Below are 20,864 nucleotides of genomic sequence, written 5' to 3' on the forward strand. Positions count from 1 at the left end.
CTGATATCCCAATGATGTCCACCTCTGACCTCTTCACCAGCAGTTGAAATTCGTCAAATTTCTTACTATACTCCTAGCACTGGTGTACATGCAAGTATACATGCACCTGTTCTTATTCTTAGTTACATATTTACTTATTCTTAGCCCACATATTTTCTTGTTCCATGATGGCTTACATCAATTCTTGAAATCCCCAGCACCTCTGCCTGTGGCTACTGTTAATCTATTAGTCTGTGAATCTCCCCCAAGCTAGCAGCTTTCTGACCCACCTAACACTGCCTCGACAGCATCAGCAAATATTCTTGCACCTTTTATTTAAGTTTATCCCAGCCCTGTAAAAAGAAATTCTCTCTCTCTCTCTCTCTCTCTCTTTCCCCCCCCCCCCCTCACACACACACACACACAAAGAAAAACTTAACCAAACTGAACATCATCTCTTTGGACACCATTGCTGACTCTTTTCAGAAACAGTCAGAAAGGTGTAATAAGTGCATTCAACAGGCATTAAATACTTTGAATAAAAATAAATTTTTATTTAACCAGTCACCACTATTTTTGAGCTCCTTTCACTTTGTGTTCTTTTTATTGCACCAGTCCAGGAATTTTATTGCCACACCAAATAAAACCAAATGAAACCATAACCACAACATATACTGATATCTGTTTGTTATTTGGTTTTTAGGAGCATTAGCAACTAAGGCCATATTGCTCCGGGGATGTGTGGTGGTCATTCCCTGACCTTTCCGCATCCTCTGTATTTGGTGGTGACGGGCTCGAACCCCGGTCTAATCAAGAAGCATGTGCTACGCACTGCTGCTCCTGCCCACCTGGCTACAGAGGTGCCTCTGATATCAGTACTCTGTTTATTTACACAATGCTCTCTTCACTAATATGAGCAGAGCCTCACCCATGTAACAATGGCTATAAGCCAATTTCGTTAAATTCAGAACGTCCATATTTAAAAAATATAATACATAACGAAATCAAAAAGAAAAACTCTAAAGCTGTGAAAGAATTTCCAGAAATATTCTGGAAAAAAAATTGAAAAAGATGACAGGTAATATTTTACAGACCAACCAGTTTAATCTATTTGATTACTAATATTTTCATAGTTTTCAGAGTAAAAGGAAAGTGGCTAAAAAAATTTTTAAATCTCAATTTCTATTTCATATAATACACAATTGGTAGCAAGTGGGTTCTTTTCTAATGTTAGAAATTATGTTAACCTACCTTTCAGAAAGGAGAATAGGTATACTAAGTATGTTGTCCATTGTCATATAATGAGTAGTTAACAGATTACTATATATAATATTTTCAAAAATTCTTTCAGGGCTGAAAGCAACTACACAATTTTGGCAGAAACATATCCAAATATCATTTGTGATAGGTCCAACTAATGTACACTCATCTGCAAATTCTCTGAAAAAAAAAAAAAAAAAAAAAATGATAATAATAAATAAATAAATAAAAATTATTAATTAGATTAACCAATTTTTATTACAGAACCTGAAAAATATTTCCAATTTTACTATATTTAATCCAGGCAATGGTGGCATCTCCTAAGCGTCGACCCTTTTTAATTTCCAGGAAAAGTTTTTTTTTTTTTTTTAATGTTTGGTCTTTTACTAATGGATTTCAGTACTTTTAAATGTTTTTAATGAAGTATTTGGATATTTAAAAATATTATCATTTTACAAATTATTTTCAAAACAGAAATTTACAATCACAAAACACAGAAATTTTGTGGCTACCCTTTCCCACCAACTCATATGCTACAATCTGTTGAGGAGTCATGTCATCATCATCATCAGCCATTTTCAATCCACTGCAGGATGAAGGCCTCTCCAGCAACTTTCCAGTTTCTTCTGTTTTGAGCACTGGCCATCCATGTACTACCCAAAAATTCATGAATTTCATCTATCCATCTCCGCCAGGTTTTCTTCTAGCTCCTCTTGGGTACCATTCTGTTATTTTCTTAGTCCATCTGTCATCATGTCTTCGAGCTATGTGTCCTGCCCAAGACCATTTTAGTTCTTTAGTTTTGATAAGAATGTCCTTTACTTGAGTTTGCTGCCTAATCCATGTGTTTCTCTTCTTATCTAACAATCTGATTCCCAATATAATTCGTTCCATTCTTCGCTGTGTAGTTCTCAGCTTCTCTTCCATTTTTTTGGTGAGTGCCCAAGTTTCACTTCCATAAGTCATGGTGGGGAGTATACATTGATTCATTATTTTACGTTTCAGACAAACTGGGATATTGCTCTTCAGTATTTGACTATATTTCCTGAATGCTATCCATCCAAAATTTATTCTTCTCTTGACTTCCAGCCATTTATCATTATTACAGCTAATAACTTGTCCCAGATAAGTATATGACTCCACCTTTTCAATTACTGCTCCTTCAATCATTATTTCCCTTTCCGTGGCATACTTGTTCATCATTACTTTTGTTTTAGCCATATTCATCTTTAGTCCAAAATCCTTACTAACTGTGCATAACTGATTAAGATTTTCCTCTAATTCTTTCGGATCGTGGCTTAGAACCACAATGTCATCTGCAAATCGTAAATGGTTTAGGTACTCTCCGTTCACATTGACTCCTTTCTGCGACCAGTCTAATCTTCTGAAAGCTTCTTCAAGAGCAGCAGTAAACAGCTTTGGAGATATTGTGTCTCCTTGTTGAACTCCTTTCTCGATTTTAAATTTCCTACTCTCTTTGTCTAGTCTAATAAAGGAGGCAGCACTCTCATATATTTTCTTCAAAATATATATGGGGTATCTATGCCTTGTCTTTCCAGTGCCCGAAACATTGTCTTATGCTGTATGCAGTCAAATGCCTTTTCATAATCCACAAATGCCAGGCATAATGGTGTTTTATATTTATTTGCTTTCTCCATTAGCTGTGATATTACGTGAAGGTGATCCATAGTTGAGAAACCTGTCCTAAAGCCAGCTTGATCTTTCGGTTGATTCTCATCAAGTATTCTTTCTAATCTGTTAGTAATGACCCTTGTGAACAACTTGTAGATGTGGGATAACAAGCTAATTGGTCTATAATTTCCAATTTCTGATTTATCTCCTTTCTTATGCAGCAAAACTATGATTGCATTATTCCACTGCTTAGGCATCGCACCTTTTCTAATGCACTTTGTGAAGAGCCTTGCCAGTTTTTGTGTTATGTCTCTTCCTCCCAATTTTAACAACTCTACAGTAACTTCTTCTTCTTCCCCCGGGGCTGTCTGATTCTTCATTTTCTTCAATGCATATTCTGCCTCATCAGGAAGAATATCGGGTATGTTGTATGTGTTGCTACTTTGCAATCCATCTTCCCCACTGCTGGTATCATTCCCTCGCTCCTTGTATAATTCTCTATAGTAGTCTTTTGCTATTTGAATTATGCCTTCTCTGCTGTTTATAAGTACACCATTGCTATTCTTCAGTTTCAGTATCATTTGTCTTTCTGTATTACTGCTCATGGCTGCTGATTTAAATCCTTTGTTTTCCCTTAATGCTTGTTCTACTTTTCTTGTGTTAAATCTTCTTATGTCCTCTCTGAGTCTCTTTCTAATGGCTTTGCATAACTCAGTATACTCAATTTTCTCCCTGTCAGTGTTTTTTCTTGCTCTTCATTTGTCGTCTTCGGTTCATCATGACAAGTGTTTCTTGACTAATTTTTTCTTCTTTCAATCTCTGTTTCCCTATAGGTTTCTTGGGCTTTATCACTTTCAGAAAGTTGTAATATTCCTCATCGATATCTTGATCCTGCACAGTCTGCAGAAGCTCAAACTTGTTTTTAAGTTCCAGTACATGCTGCTTTTTCTCCTCCTCTGTTATCTCAACGACCTTTGTATTATTTACCTGAGTCAGTTTTTTCCTTTCCTACATCTGTATCAAGTGTACATCTTACCATTCTGTGATCACTTCCAACATTTACCTTACTTAGGACGGTAACATCATTCACAATATATCTTCTGTTAGTGAGGATTAAGTCGATTTCATTAGTTGTTAATCCATTTGGACTCTTCCACGTCCACTTTCTGTTCACCCTTTTCTTGAAAAAAGTGTTCATTACTGACAGTCCTTGAGATTCTGCAAATTCCACAAGTCTTTCACCTCTTTTATTTCTTTCACCAATTCTTTCACCAATTCCAAAATTTCCTATAGTTCCTCTTTCTGCACTGTTTTGCCTTTTTCCAGCCTTTTTCCAACATTGAAGTCCCCTATAATAATAGTGTAGTGGGCTTTCTGCTCATCTAGAAGACTCAATTTCGGTGTACATTTCTTCAACCTCTTCATCATCATGGCTCGATGTTGGTGCATAAATCATTATAATCTTTAGCTTGTACCTCTTAGAAATCTTGAGTATTAGCCTTGACACCCTTGGTGATGTACTTTTGAATTCCAAAATGTTGTTTTTAAAATCTTTATGGACCAGAAACCCAACTCCACCTTCACTCCTTTCACTGTTTCCATTGGTGTACAGCAGATTTCCACTTGATAAATTTATAAGTGATTCATTTCTTCTTCTTGTTTCAGCCAAACCGATGATATTCCAATTCACATTTTCTAATTCCTTTTCCAGCTCTAATATCCTGTCTTCACCGATGAGTGATCGTACATTATAACAGGCCAAGTTCAGTTTCCGTGCATGGCAGCCTGCTCGTACCCAGAGATTCTTAGCACCCTCTGCTTCCACTCTGATCCTCTTGCTGCCGTAAGAGGGAGAGTGAAAGCTGCTGGGGACTGAGAGCCATTTGTATTGTTGTGCTCTCATGCTGGAGGGTTTGGTCTTTTCCTCTTCACGCTGACCAGGCGTCTTGAAGAGAACCACTCTACATGTTCGTTGCCACCTAAGTGACATAACAGGGCTTACCATCGAGAAAATGTGCATGAGTGGATTTTAGGGAGGCAGGCCAACCAGACTTCTCCTAAATCTTCTGTAATAGAGAGATATTGGATCCATCAGTGTTTTAGGCTGAGTGTCTGATAACACACAGGATACCTGTTCCCCTCTAAGGAGTCATGTCACCAACTGGTAAACTACTTTCACCCATCAACAACTCTGCCTGTTTGTGGGGAGGCATTTCAACATGAAATGTCTCCCGTGTTTGGACATCTGCAGACTAAACTTGGCAAGTTTCTAAAATCGCTCCATATGTACAACATATATCACTGATGCACTAGAAGACCAAAACATTATGTCCAAGATGGTTTCCACTGCTAACTCCAAGAGCACATGAAGTTGACTTTTCCCTCACTTTGGTTCATCAATGTGTCAATGCTTATCACTCTACCAAACCATTTAAACAACATATAAAACGGATTACTTCACTGAAATACCTCAATGCTCAGCTGTGAGTCCAGTCCATCTCGTCCATTGTAACTTTAGCTTAGCCAATAAACTCCTATCATGATAGAATACCATCACCCCATTCTTGAAATCATGTTGTTGTTGTTGTTTGGTTTTTAGGAGCATTAACATCTAAGGCCACATTGCTCCGGGAATATGCGGCGGTCATTCCCTGACCTTTCCGCATCCTCCGTATTTCGTGGTGACGGGCTCGAACCCCGGTCTAATCAAGAAGCGTGTGCTACGCACTGCTGCTCCTTCCCACCTGGCTACGGAGGCACCCTCGAAATCATGTGGACACCACCAGAGTCAAATACAAGTTTCAATACCAAGGTGGCCAGGCATCATAAATGGAATACAGTGGGTGATAATAAAAACAGAATTGTATTCTCTCAGCAGGGCTGGTAGAACATGGTAAGCATGGTAAGCAGGGCACAGGGGAACCAACGTCTAGGGGCACCAAAATTCAAAATTTATTATAATAATATTTAATAAAAGTATCCCAGTGAAAGTCAGTAAACAACACCTTTAATCTCAATATAGAAACAAACTATTATTGAATTATATAACAAAATAGTGAAATATTTATTTGTACCATGATGACTCGCAGAAGTCTTTGAAATCCCAGACACCTTGTTTTCCAGGCTGCTGCTCATTCCAATAGAAGCAATACAAGAATCACTTTCAAGTCTGCTTGCGGCTACTGCTAATCTATTAGTTGTAAATTCTCCCAAGCTAGCAGTTTTCCAACCTACCTAACATTGACTCAATAGTATCAGCAAATATTGTTGCACCCTTTCTATTTCAGCATATCCCATCCTTATAGAAGCAATCTTTCCTGTTTTTTCACATATTCACTGCAGTTCGATTCTAACTAACCAAAGGATTTCAAAAACCTAAAAACTTACCAGATGCCTCATTGTAATGTCTTATCTTTATTGGTCTCCAACACCCTGATTTAAGATTTTCTAATGAACTGAAATGCGCCTCCATTGTCAGGTGGGCAGGAGCACACCCTTCTTGATTAGACCGGGGTTCGAGCCCGTGACCACCAAATACGGAGGATGCGGAAAGGTCAGTGAATGGCCACCGCATATCCCCAGAGCAATATGGCCTTAGTTGCTAATATTATGCAAATAGCAGATTCCGGCATAAAAATATTTGTTATATTGAAAATCTCATTATAGTTTTTTCGTTTCATGAAGATCCGTTTAATATTATTTCTTATGGATTTATGCCAGGGCATTACAATGGGATTTCACTGTATCAGATATATGGAGCAAAATACTAGGTAGGAACCTAGTATTGTCAGAATGATGGCTTTTATTTCAAAATACATAGAAGCGGTATGGCATCATAAAAACAGAGGGAACACATACAAGGAGGTCCTTTGCATTGTTTAGTTAGATAATTCAGATAAGTTATTCAGTATTAAATCAAAATTTTAATTCATCTTATGTTTTTATATATTAATTAAATTTATTTTATTCCAGATTTTATTTTTTTTTATTCACATTTATTTTAATATAATGGAAGAATTGGAATCAAAAGAATCTCTGAATCAAGCATGCAAAATAGAAAAAGGCTACAAAAGAAGAAGCTCTTTGAAAACAGGGTGAAGCACTTGATCATTGCATTAAACAATCAAAATCTGCAATTAAAATCCTCATCCTTTAGAAACAGTTCGTGATCAAGATGAAGTTTATGTCACTCAACCGAACACCTGTGACTTAAGCGATTATATGCCTATTAATGATGACTTTTTGATCACTTAAACATCTGAAAATCTGTCATGTACTTCAGAAACAAACTGAGTCTCTCTAATGTTGAAGATTTCTCAACCATCACATCGGAAAAAATTCAAATCATCAGGGGTTCTAGTGAAAAAAAATCACATCAACTGTAACCCAGGGGCTCACATCTGGTGAGTATGGGCTTGGCACACCCAGGGTCCTGAGCTGGATATCATCATTCTTCTCTTTCTTGGTGATTTCTCTCTCTCTCTCTCTCTCTCTCTCTGAAATTTTTTTTTTTTTTTGCCTTGTGCAGCAAAAGCCTCAGACTTCCTTGCACCAAATGGCTAATAATAATGATATGAATGATAATGAATTCTGGGCAGAAACAACAATCAGCTTGGAAGGATAATGTGAATTACCATTTAATTTGGGCACATTTGTGGAGGAAGAGCCTAATCAATTCAATTAGAAGATCCTGCAAAGTGGGCAAAACTCAAATTAAGCATTATTCTAACAGAATTGGGACCTGTTCAAAAGAAAGATATTTTGTATCCTAAAAATTCAAATAGTTGTAAGTTTAGTAATGCATATTATAACTGAAAAATAGATAATGGTGAAATTGTTCTGAGAACATGGCTGGATTACTCATCTTCCGAAGACTGCGCGTTTTGTTTCTGTTGCAAATTATTTTCAAAAACATTTATGCAATTCTGGCAATAGTTTTGTGTCAACCAGTTACAATACTGAAAAAAAAAAAAAAAAAAATCTTTCCAATGCTCTTCTCTCTCTCTCTCACTCACACACACACACACACCCCCACACACACACACACACACACACACACACACACACACACACACACACACACACACACACACACACACACACACACCCACCCCCCAAGCATTGGTCACATGAAACATCTGAAACAATGGTGACACTTGAGAATCTAACAAATAAACCACAACTGATCTGCAAAATGAGATTATGTGAACTGGAGAAAAAACAGTGGACAGATGTCATTTCAAGGATTATCGAAATTGTAAAATACCCTGTATCTCAATGCCTAGCGTTACGAGGCTCATCTCAAACTTTTCAAAAGAAACAGTGGAAACTTTTTAAAATTAATAAAATTAATTGTTTGGTAAATTCGATTCTGTTATGTCAACACATCAAAAGACCTTAAGATCTGAGCCTAAATGCCATTACTTAAGCAAAGATATTCATTTTGAATATCTTTGCCCGTTGCAGATATCAGATGAGAAAGCTGCATTGACGCTCTGCAACCTCTAAGGCATCAAAATTGAAGAAATATAAGATTCCCTATAAGAAATTTATTGTAATGAAATGATGTCTAAAGAAATGTTGCACTAAGCCAGGGGGCTTCAAATTTTTGTGTTCACTGATACTATGGCATGACATAATAAATCATATCAATCCTGTAAGTGAAATGCTTCAAAATATTAGTGCAAACATGGCTGTATCTTTGACATCCATAAAAAATTTACAAACCTTTATTTCGAATTATCGTTCTGATGCCAGCTACAAGAAACTTCAACAAGAAGTAAAACAATTTTGTGAAGGTCTTGATGCTATACTAAACTTACAAACTGTCGAACAAGTTCGCTGAAAAAAAAAATATAAGCAATTTGACTAGGAGCATGAGGACGAATCGCTGCAATCACTGGAAAATAAATTGAGCAGATTTCTTCTACACCATTTTAGATGTCGCAATGTCTTCTATAAATGAAAGATTTGAACAACTAAAACTATACAATGAGCAGGTAGAGTTTTTGTGTGATTTACATAAACCCAACGATTCTGATCACGAAAAACTTTGACAGAATTGTAACGATTTGCAAATACATTTAACAGACAGAGATAACAAAGTATCACTTTGTTATCTCTGAAGACATAACTGGAACAGAGTTATTTGGCAAAATATGTGCATTCAGGGATCCTTTTAAATTGGATTTAGATAAATTTAAAAATCCCTATGAAACATTAAAATTAATTTGCACAAATACATTGCCTTTTCCGAATTTGACATTAGCTCTAAAATTTTATTAACAATTCCAGTGACTGTCACAAGTGGGGAGAGATCATTTTTCAGATTAAAACATTATAAACCATTTAAGATTAGGTATGTCACAAAATAGGCTTGTAAATCTGGCAACGATATCTATAGAACACGATATTTGTGAACAATTAAATATATCTTAACTTGTATGTGGTTTAGTCAATATTAAAGCACGTAAAATGAAAATGTAGTTGATATAAATAAAATTAATAAAAAAAAAATATATTTTTATTTCTATTTATTCAAAATTGTAGTATTCATTACAATTTAAGGGTGCCAAATACATTTCTGCATAGGAGAGCCAAAAAACCCTAGTGCTGGGCCTGTCTCTCATGTAAGAGCCCACTTGAACCATAATATATCAGATGAAATCAAGAAAAAACTTGGCAAGACACTGAATGCCATTCTATACAAATTACAACATTGAACCAATTAACAACTTATATCTTGAGGAATGGCTATAAGATTAAAACTCAGACACAAACAACTAATTTTAATTTGTCTCATTTTTCTTCTGTTCTAAACAAATTTGTTTAACTGGCTTCTCTCTGCTTTATTCATTCTACCGTTCATTTCGAAGTCTAACCTTCCTATTCATTGAACACTGATCATAGATTATACTAGGTACTACTTTTAGCTAAAAGTTACTATCCATGGTCCCCTGACAAATACAGTGGGGATCTAGATGATCCGTGCAACTCAACCATCCAAAGCAAAGCAATGTGTCACGATTGCTCTCTTCTCCAGTAATGAAAAGATTTCTACATATAATCTGTCCAATTTTGTTTGGCTCAATCCTAAACTGACAACTAATTCTTCTTCATTCAGCAACCATATAGCTAGCTTCCTACTAACAGTTACATCATGAGAAGGTGATGAGTAATCTGGTGTGGAACAGAGTCAGTTCTTAACAAACGTAACCTGTATAAACCCAATTTGAAGATGGGGTGAGGATAGTCTCCTGTTTAGAGTCCCTATTCTAAAAAAAATAATAGTCAAGTATTCACTTATCTGATAAGAATAATGACCACTTACTTTAATTTGGAAACAGAAAATTCTTTAGTTATGTTCTTATTTATGGTGATATCAACATTTTTAGATCCATATTTCACAGGTTTAGCTTTCCTTTTTTCTGAATTTATTAAAAACTGTTTTGGTTGACATGTGATATGTCTATAAAAGGAAAAATAATTCAATTAAAACATTGCCAATTTCTACATCTCTTTATCTGCACTCAAAGCTACATAAAAATCTCAAATTATTTTTTATCACAGCTATAAATATAGAGCTGAGCTTCATATAATGAGGTTCCATTGTTTTGTGTGCATATGCATATTTGAATGTTAGGAACAAAACTATTTATGAAGCTCTATACCCATTCCATTTTATTCAAATTAGACTTGATGATGATATGATTGTTTATAAGCAAATTTAAGTTTCTACTGATTAGTTTCTTTGTAATCATGTGAAGCTCAATCATTTTGTGAGATGAGCTGTTTCTTTAACTGAGAACTGAAAGTCTGTGATAATTATCAGCGGGAAACGTTGCATCTAGACTTACTACTTTTTTTTTTTTTTTGTAGTTATTGGCGCATCACCTTCTGTGGCCATAATGCACCTCCCAAGGTTATTGCAGTACTTTGATCCAAGCGCGAGGCGGGATTCAAACCCGTGACCTTTAGGTTGCCAGGCAGGCACTTTACCCACCCGGCTAGCCCGGTCAGCTCTAGACTTATTCTTACCTACCTACTTACCTACTCCACAGTGCTACGGTCCTTGTAGAACCTTGGCCTCCTCAGCGATTTTTCTCCAGCTGTCTCTTTCCTGGCCATTGTTCTACATCTCTCACCCTAAGCTGTCGTAGGTCGTTCTCTATATCGTCCACGCACCTCATTTCTTGGTCTTCCTCACATCCTTCTTCCTCCAGGTTGCCCTTTCCATTGCTTTCCTTGGCCATCTGTTTTCTTCCATTCGTATCACGTGGCCTGCCCATCTAAGTCTTCAGCTCTTTATCACTCACACTATATCCTATTCTCCATACAGTTCCTTCAGCTCTGTCATAGGTCGTTCTCTATATCGTCCACGCACCTCATTCTTGGTCTTCCTCTCATCTTTCTTCCTCCCGGTTGCCCTTCCATTGCTTTCCTTGGCCATCTGTTTTCTTACATTCGTATCACGTGGCCTGCCCATCTAAGTCTTCAGCTCTTTATCACTCACACTATATTCTATTCTCCATACATTTCCTTCAGCTCTTGGTTTGTCCTTATTTTCCACTCTTCCCCGACTTTTACAGGGCCAAAGATTTTCTTTAATATCTTCTTTTCCCACACATTTAAATATTTTTCGTCCTTTTTATTAAGCACCCATGTTTTTCTGCAGGGAAAAGTATCATCTATTACCAGCATTAAGACGAGCCTGAATTTCTGGGGATGGTCCTACTGTCATGTTGAATCATAGCTCACAGATATTTGAGGGATTTTGTTCTATTGAAATTATGCTTCGCTGTTTTCCAGATTCTGTTGGGTACTTTGTCTCTCCTTCCTACTTGTAATCATAAACTTAGTTTTATTTTCATTTACCTTCAACCCAACCCTTTCTGCTTCTTTCTAAAACTCTTCAAAAGCTGTCCTAAGAATATACGGGTTTCTGGAAGTCATCACTACATCATCTGCATAGGATAAGTGTTGGTAGAGTCTGTTATATATGATCCCAATGGAGGTGTCTGATACTTTCCTCATAATCCTCTCCAACACCAAGTTAAAAAGGACAGTTGACAAAGGGTCCCCTGTCTCAGCCCTCTCCTCACTTCGAAGGACTCTGAGAGATTCCCTTGCACCTTAACCTTGCACTTGCTTCCTTCCAGCATTATCTTCGTCAGCCTTACAAACTTTTTTGGTATGCCCAGTCTTCCCATCGTTTCCAACAGCTCCAATCTATCCACACTATCATATGCCATGATGAAATCAATAAAGAGATGGTGCAGATCGTAGCACTGCTCCAAGATCTGTCTGAAGGTCAACAGTGGACCTCCCTGCACAGAACCCACTTTGATATTCACCAACTATTCCTTCTGCTAGACTTGCTATTCTTCTAGTCAGGATGAAGGATAATATCTTATATGTTGTACTAAGTAGGGCAACCCCTCTGTAGTTTCCACACATTAGTTTATCTCCTTTCTTGTGGATTGGGATGATTACCACTGTCTTCCAGTCATTTGGCAATTCTTCACTTTCCCATATGTCCGATATAAGCTGATGTAATTTTTGGATCAGTTTCTCACCACCTGCCTCTTTGAGTTCTGCTGGGATGTTATCTTCTCTGGGTGCTTTTTATTTTTAGCCTTTTGGGCTGCATCCCGTACCTCTTCTATTGTTGGGCCCAAGATACCTTCCACATTATCTGTTTCTTCTTTCTCTTCTACAATTCCTTTGGGCATGCCTCTTCTGTATTAAATAAGGAATAAAAATGCTCCTTCCAAACTTCTGTGATCTCCACTAGCCTCACCCCCCCCCCTACAATTTCTCCTTTCTTATTCTTACACAGGTTAAGATGGGGCTGGAAACTTTTTTTTTTATGTTTCCTACTTCTTTATAAAATTTCCTGATCTGCCCTCTGTTGTATTCTTCTTGAATTTTTTTAATTTTTTTCTTTTGTCTACATACTCAACTTTGCTTCGGCTCTTTTGACCCTATAATCCTCAGTATTCTTTCTAGTCCCTCCCTGTAACATTTTCTGCCTGGCTTGGTTTCGTTCTTCCAGGATCTTCTCACAGTAGTAGTAGTAGTGGCATGTGATGCAAGAAAGCAAGTATGAGCTTATGCAGCATCAGCCAAAAAAAAAAAAAAAAAAATTTTACAAAACAATTACCTCTAAATTTTTGTACAGTTCCTCCTTAAATTTATTTAACCTATCCACTTCCACAATGACAGATGGAAGTTTGTTACAGCAATTAACCACCTGCTGACTAAAGGCAAATATCTTCACATCTATTCTACATCTGTCCTTGCTCAATTTGAATTTATGTCCCCTTAGGTTTATAATCCGAACAAGTGGAAGAGGTCCCGTCAGAATTCAGCGTGCTCAACCCATTCAAGGCCTTATACACCTCAATCAGATTACCTTGCAGGTGTCTAGTCTACAGCCGCTGAAATCTGCAGAACTTAAGCCTCTCTTGGTAAGAGGGATCCCTTCATTCCCCCTCACGAATTTTGTTTCCCTTCTCTGTACATGTTCAAGCAAATCTACATCCTTCCTAAAATGAGGCCTCCAGACCTGTACGCAGTACTCAAGACGTAGCCTGACCATTGCCTTATAGAGAAGAACAATCTCCTCCTTTTCCCTGCTAGCAAAACTCCTGTATATCATTGACAAAACCCCATGACCTGATCTGGCAACCTGTCTGCATTGCTCAGAAAACTTCATATCTCATTGAACAATTACTCCGAGGTCTTTTTCATTTTCTACCACCTTAAGTGTAGTACCACACAGTTGATACGTTTCTCTGGGGTTACTTCTACCCATATGCGGTACTTTGCATTTGTCAAGGTTAAAACTTCAGTTGCCACTTCTTAGTCCATTTGCCCAAATTATCTAGATCCTGTTGCAGTAGCACACTGCCATTACTGTCATTAACAACCCTGCCAAACTTTGTATCATCTGCAAACTTCGACACTAAGCCTGATATACCTTAATCAATATCACTGATAAATAGACAAAACAACAGAGGACCCAACACCGAACCCCGTAGGACTCCACTAATAACATTAGTCCACAAAGAGCAGCACCCATTAATTACAACCCTCTGTCTTCTCCCACTCAGCCATCCTTTTATCCATTGTAGCAACTTATCCTTAATACCATTCTGCTCAAATTTGTACAACAGTCTTCCATGTGCAACAGCATCAAAAGCTTTCCTGAAATCCAAATATATGATATCAAAATTATTTTTTTGCATCCAGTTCCTTTGTAACCACATCATATCCCATCAAATTTGTCAGACAAGACTTTCCCTTAACAAACCCATGCTGTGTCTGAATTATTGCGGCAGTCTTGTCTAGATGATCCTGCAATGCATCTTTAACCAGTGACTCCATTATTTTACCCGGAACAGAAGTTAAATTAACTGGTCTGTACTTACTCGTTTCATCCTTCGATCCCCCCTTTGTGAATTGGTGATACATTTGCACATCTCCAGTCCGTGGGGGACCTCCCCTGAGTCCAAGGATGCTCTCATAATTATGGCTAAGGATTTGCTTAGTTGCTTTGCTTTGCCTCCTCCTTTAATATAACTGGATAGATCCCATCCACCCCAGGTGCCTTTCTTGTGTTTATCTTCAACAATTTCTCCTCCACTTTACTCTCAGTTATTACAAGATTATCTAGCTTACTGCCAGAGTTGAATACACCTCTGGCATTCCCCTCGCTGAATCTTCTCCTCATGTGTGAATGTCGATGCAAAATATTCATTTAGTCTGTTAGCTACCTGAACAGGATCATCAACAGCTGAACCATCGATATCAAGTGGACCAATCTGATTCATCCCCTTCCTTTTAGAGTTTATATAAGTAAAGAAATCCTTGCTGTTTTTCTTAGCATCTTTTTCCAAAGATTTCTCATAACCTGCCTTCGCCTGCCTAACCTCCTTTGTGACCTGCTTACAGACTAGCTTATATCTGGCATAGGCTCTGAGTCACTTGATAATTTATATGCATCCCATGCAGTTTTCTTCTCTGTCACAAGTCTTATTAGTTCATCTGACATCCATTTAGACCTAAACCTTGAACAATATTTCTTAATTGGTATGTAAAGCCTAGTAGCTTCCAAGATAAGTTCTTTGAATGCTTCCCATTAGAATTTATTGTTGGTAACATCATCAGTTTACCCACTGTACAGAATTTAAAAACTTTCTGAGACCACTGTACTCACCTTTACGGAAGCAAAAACCCTTTCCTTTACCTCTGATGGTAATTATATCTTTAAGTAAATCCCACATCAGTACACTGTGATCACTGCCACCTGGTGGCTCCTTTATCTGCAAATTCTTAATACACGAATGATCACTGCTGATAACCAGATAAAGAGTATTACTCTCTCTGGTTGCCTCTCGAACATGCTGCTGCAGAAAACAATCATCCAATAAATCCACAAATGTCTTACTAGTGTTTGAGTGACCAACTCACAAGTTCCAGTCAATATCTGGGAAGTTAAATCCCCCATTATAAGACATTCTGATTTACTAGCCCAGTCTATTTCTCTGTACAATTGTTCATTGTACTCATTCGAGTCATTAGGCCTATAACGCACTCCTACTCTTATTTTTGCTTTCTCAGTGCTTATGTCACACCAAACTGACTCAACAGTGCACTGTTCATCTGTATCAACTGGATGCACTTCTTTTGATTTTATGTTTTTCTTAATTAACAGCATAACACCTCCTCCCTTTGTATCCTGTCTATACACATTATACTCCCCAAATTCCAATTCTGAGTTCCTAATATCTGTGTGACACCACGTCTCTGATATCCCAACAATATCCGCTTTTGATGTCTTGACCAACTCTTCAGATTCATCAAATTTATTTACTATACTTCTAGCACTGGTATATATGCAAGTATACATGCACCTATTCTTATTCTTAGTTACCCTAACACATCCCATATACCCACCTGTTTCACAATGACTGTCATCAGTCCCTGAAACCCCCAGCACCACTCGCTCCAGGCCACTGCTTATTATAATAGAAGTAGTGCCAGAATCACCTCTGCCTGCGGCTACTTTTAACCTTTTAGTCTGTGAATCCCCCCCCAAGCTAGCAGTTTTCCGACCCACCTAACACTGCCTCAATAGCATCAGCAAATATTCTTGCACCCTTTCTGTTTAAGTCTTTCCTGTTAACAAGCACAGACCAGGCTGAAAAAAATCCTACCCCTTGAGCTTTGCACATTCCCTGCAGGGCCGAATTGATTGACAAGACTCTCATCATGTAATCCCTCCTATCACGTGTCTGGGCAGAATTGCACACACTTTCAAATTTAACCCTGAGTCACAACTTTTTTGCAACATTGACCTGTACTTGTTAAGTAAATCTGCAGATCTCCTACTCTTTATGTCATTGGTGCCAATGGGTACAACAATTTCATCCTTTGTGCCCTTAAAAGATGATATATGCTTCACAACGTCATCAACTTTTACCCCTGGCAGACATACCCTGGTCCTATTCCATCTATCCTTTTTACACAATATATTCCCCATCTCCCTGACAATAGTCACCAACAATAACTAACTCCTGGGACCAGCGCAGTCCTGATCGAACCAGTCATTTCTCACTCTTTTTTGTTCCACTCCAAAGCTGTATTCTTCTTGCATTTTTTTCTATTCTTTTCTTTTGTCAATACTGACTTTGCTTCGGCTCTTTTGACCCTATAATCCTCAGTATTCTTTCTAGTTCCTCTCTGTAACATTTTCTGCCTGGCTTGGTTTCGTTCTTCCAGGATCTTCTCACAGTCCTGATCGAACCAGTCATTTCACACTCTTTGTTGTTCCACTCCAAGTCCCTCCTCTGCTGCTACACTCAGTGCTTCCTTAATATCTTCCCATTTTTTATTGATGGGTTCACCACCCTGTTGTTGGTGTTTCTCCAGTTGTTCCTTGACTTTCATTCTAAATCTTTCTCTAATATCTTCATCTTCTTTAAGCTTATCTTGTTGATATCTTTTCTTTGTTGTCTCTCCTTTCTCTCTATATACTTTTGAGAGCCTATTTCACGGCGAATTATAGCCTTAGTAGCTAATGTGCCAATAAAATCAAAACCAAACCAAAGCCTATTTCACAGATGGCACCATACCATAAAATGGTCCGAATCACAATCTGCCCCCCCCCACTGTAACTCCTCACTTCCATTATCCATACCATGATAGGTATTAAAGAGGATATGATCTATTTGATTACGTGTGACACCATCAGGTGATATCCAAGTTTCTTTGTGGATATTCTTATGTGGAAAATTTGTGCTACTAATGCTCAAGCTTTTCCCTCTTGCAAAGTCTATTAGCCTTTCCCCATTTTCGTTATTTGTTTCATGTAAGCTGTTTCTTCCTACAGTTGGCATGTGCACTTCCTCTCTCCCTACTTTGGCATTGAAATCTCCAAGGATGAGTTTAATATTGTGTCTTGGGGCCTCATCTAATGTTCTCTCCAGTGCTTCGTAAAAGGCTTCCTTTGCTTCATCCTCTGTATCTTCTCTCGGAGCATGCACACTGATCATGAATGTTTTAAAAAAGATCTCTCTAAGCCTGAGTGTACATATTCTTTCATTGATTACACTAACTCATCATTCGTGCTTTAGTGTCCTTCTTCATCATAAAGCCTGTCCCCAGAACGTTTTCTCTGCTTCCACTATTTATTAGGATGTAGTCTCGGAGGTCTATAATTTCTAAGTTTCCCCATCTTATCTCTTGTAATGCTGTTACACTTATGTTATATCTCTTCAATTCTTTCTCCAATTTCCTGCTTGTACAAACTTTGGACGTTCCACGTAGCTACAAAAATCTCTTGAATCCTTTTGGTATCCTTGGGTCAAATTCCAGTTGAAACAGTCCAGCTATTTCCTTGAGGTTTCATAACGCTATGTTTTGTTTCCTGGGGTGGGGTTGTTAGCCCCACGCCCAACCCCAACCTGGAGGACCAGGGTATATCTCTTAGTCTGAGTCATCACCTGTATCCTGTCCGGCATGGGAGGCCCTGCTGGTAGTAAGGTTACTGCCATTTTAGCTCACAGGATCATTTGGCAACACAAGCCCCACCACTACAACAAAGTGGAGATACCTTGGGGGGGGGGATCATCCAGACTTAACAACTGGCATTATCTGGCCAAGCTATTTTTTATATATATATAACAAACAGGATTAAACACTTTTTACTTTTAATCTTTATGTCACAGACTAGTCGTTAACTGAACATATTTTTAACAAGTGACATAACTGAAAGAGGGACACCATATAGTTTCACATCTCATTAGTCAATAAAATTAAGATAAAACACATTGCTTTGCTTTGAGAATTTGTTGTATAACAGTATAAAGTGTATTGAGCTAATTAATATTGGCTACATTTGGGGTACCAATGAACACCACCGCCAACATCAGTTCTCTAAAGGGAAAACACAGCAAAAGACACAAAAACATAAGTATTTATTGTGAAGTACAGAATTACATACAACATAATATCCCATCGCAGTGTTCCAGTACAACATAATATCCCATCGCAGTGTTCCAGTACAACATAATATCCCATCGCAGTGTTCCAGTACAACATAATATCCCATCGATGAGTCCCAGTGTTCACATCTAGGTGCTTGAAGAAAACAGATTACAAAATACAGCATAAAAACAGAATACAGCTTAGCAATAAACACAACACATTAAGGATTAAGGAGTAATACAAACTACAAGCTGAGTCATAAGTCATTTTACTATTTGTTTTTAAAAAAGCAGCCCGATTTTAAAGCTGCCAGAAAACAATAATGTAAACATATTAATAAAAGACCCAAAAAAATTTTTTCACTATTTCATTTTACATCTGCCTTTCAAAATGGTGACTTTGCACCTCGAAACAAGAAGCAAATCTTTTTTTAAAATTCTGACAAACTTTCACACATAATTATCTATCAACTACTGCAATTCTTCTATAATTATTGTTTTCATTAACTCAATGGAGATAGGTTTTATGTCCAGCAATCTAAGTTTTAAATGTTCCCACATGAAATAATCCATGGGCATTAAATCTGCAGATCGCACAAGCCACTCAATTGGGCTATCTTCAGATCCAGCTGTTTGGGAGTTTTTCATCCAGAAATCTTCTCCCCATTAAGGAATAAGGTGATAGTGCACCATTCTGCATAAAGTATAAATCTTTTCCAGCTATTTTCCCACCATTCGCTGATTTCTTTAGTCATTGCAAAATATCTCTCACCTTTAACATTTCCAACAAAGAAATAAGACCCTATTCCACTTTCTGAGCAAATTCCACCCAAACAATCACTCCAAGCAGGTACAATTTTTGCTCAGTGACAACATGGGGATTGTCTGTAGCCCAGTAAACCCTTATGCCTATTCATATGACCACTTAATTTATGAATGGCTTCATCTGTTCACATGATTTGATCATCAATGATTTCTTTTTTTTTTTTTTAAACATTGAGCATCTATGAAAATTGTAATCTCTTGCCTAGATCATTCTCATTTAAGGTGTGTAACAATTTAGGGATATGGGCCTTATATCCAGAAGCCTTTAAAATTTTAATTATTGAGGGCTGAGGGATATTTCGTTCTGATGACAATCTTCTGGATCATTTTTGTGAATTTTAACAAGGACACATTTACCCCATCAAGAGATAAGAAGTGAAGCACTTCATAGCAGGTTAATTTTTGAAATAATTTTAAGGTTTATTTTTTGTTTTTCCCATTTACATAGTAAACTTTGAATTCAAAGTTAATATATACTTTGAATTCCTAGTCACATAGGTTAATTTATTCTTGTATTGAAAAAATTAAATTCATGGGCTGGATCATGGTAACTAGGAGTAAGAACTTATGCATACAGTCAGATCTCTCTTTCATGAACGTCCATATAGCAAAAATTTTCTATGTAGTGAACATTTTTGATTTCCCCATGGTCATTACATTGAAAATAGTTTCCGTATAACGAAAAAAATTTCCAAAAAACAAACTGAACATTATTCAGAACGAGGGTAGCCTGTGCGGATGTAGATTTTTGCCGCTCCTGGAAGAGAAGTTTTTTCTGATTTATTTTCTATTTTATTAGCTTAAATTGGCATATTAACTTATTTACTAGAGTAGCTTTATATTCCTATTTACAATACTTAGTTTAAAGTAACTTAGATAGAGATTTTGTAGATATTACTTAGTATCGGTAAGGGTATCAAATCCACGTGTTTACCGTTCGTAACTTGCCAGCATTGTTACGCGATACAAAATATCTCGAACTAGATAGCATAAGCTTAATATAGTATAGTATAGTACATAATATTGTCAATTAATCAGTAAAATCTAATAATCTTATTGAACTTCATTGTCAATTAAATTGTACTTTTAACTATACATATAACGACTTAGGTTACGTAACATAAATAATTAACACTTAACTTGATACGGAAGTTATATAAAGGGATTTCGTAGATAACACTCGATACTGAAGCATAAATATAGCGTTATAACTGTGTTGGGATATAAGCTTAAGGTTTTAATTTTGTACTGAAATTGAAATTTTATTGAAATTAAATCGAAATCATGACTCAGACCAGAGCAGCAAAGCAAAAGGCTTGAGCTAATGGGAGTGCTGTGGCTCAGGGGAAAACTGAGGGGGGCAGTTGCCCTCTGAATCACAGCCTATTAAATTGCACTACTTGCTTGATGTTTGTGGAGCAGTCGGGTACAGGACATGATACTGCCATTTTTGGTTTGGTGGTTGTTGGCGCATCGGCTTCTGTGGCCATATTGCACCTCCCAAGGTTTTTACAGTACTTTGATCCAAGCCCGAGGCGGGAATCAAACCCGCGACCTTTGGGTTGCCGGGCACGTACTTTACCCACTCGGCTAGCCCGGTCGGCCCATGATACTGCCATGAGGGATGTCTTTGTGCGTGCGCGATGCAAGGAGTGTAAGAAAATCAGGCGACAACTC

General features: G+C 37.5%; 1 protein-coding gene across 2 annotated transcripts in view; it reads right to left on the bottom strand.

Moving 5' to 3' along the window:
* The window catches only part of LOC150078997 (PMS1 protein homolog 1-like), a 174,699-nt gene that overhangs the window by 64,652 nt on the left and 89,183 nt on the right, over nucleotides 1-20,864 (bottom strand). For both annotated transcript variants that reach the window (XM_090383543.1, XM_090383542.1), the window contains exons 4-5: nucleotides 10,202-10,339; nucleotides 1,231-1,419 (exon numbers count right to left, since the gene is read on the bottom strand). In XM_090383543.1, the coding sequence (XP_090239669.1) occupies nucleotides 1,231-1,419; nucleotides 10,202-10,339 (327 nt within the window). The remainder of the gene's footprint in view (nucleotides 1-1,230; nucleotides 1,420-10,201; nucleotides 10,340-20,864) is intronic.

Source organism: Mastigoproctus giganteus, chromosome 10 (genome assembly GCF_048544385.1).
Source record: "Mastigoproctus giganteus isolate SK-2022 chromosome 10, ASM4854438v1, whole genome shotgun sequence".
NCBI classification, from domain to species: Eukaryota; Metazoa; Arthropoda; class Arachnida; order Uropygi; family Thelyphonidae; genus Mastigoproctus; species Mastigoproctus giganteus.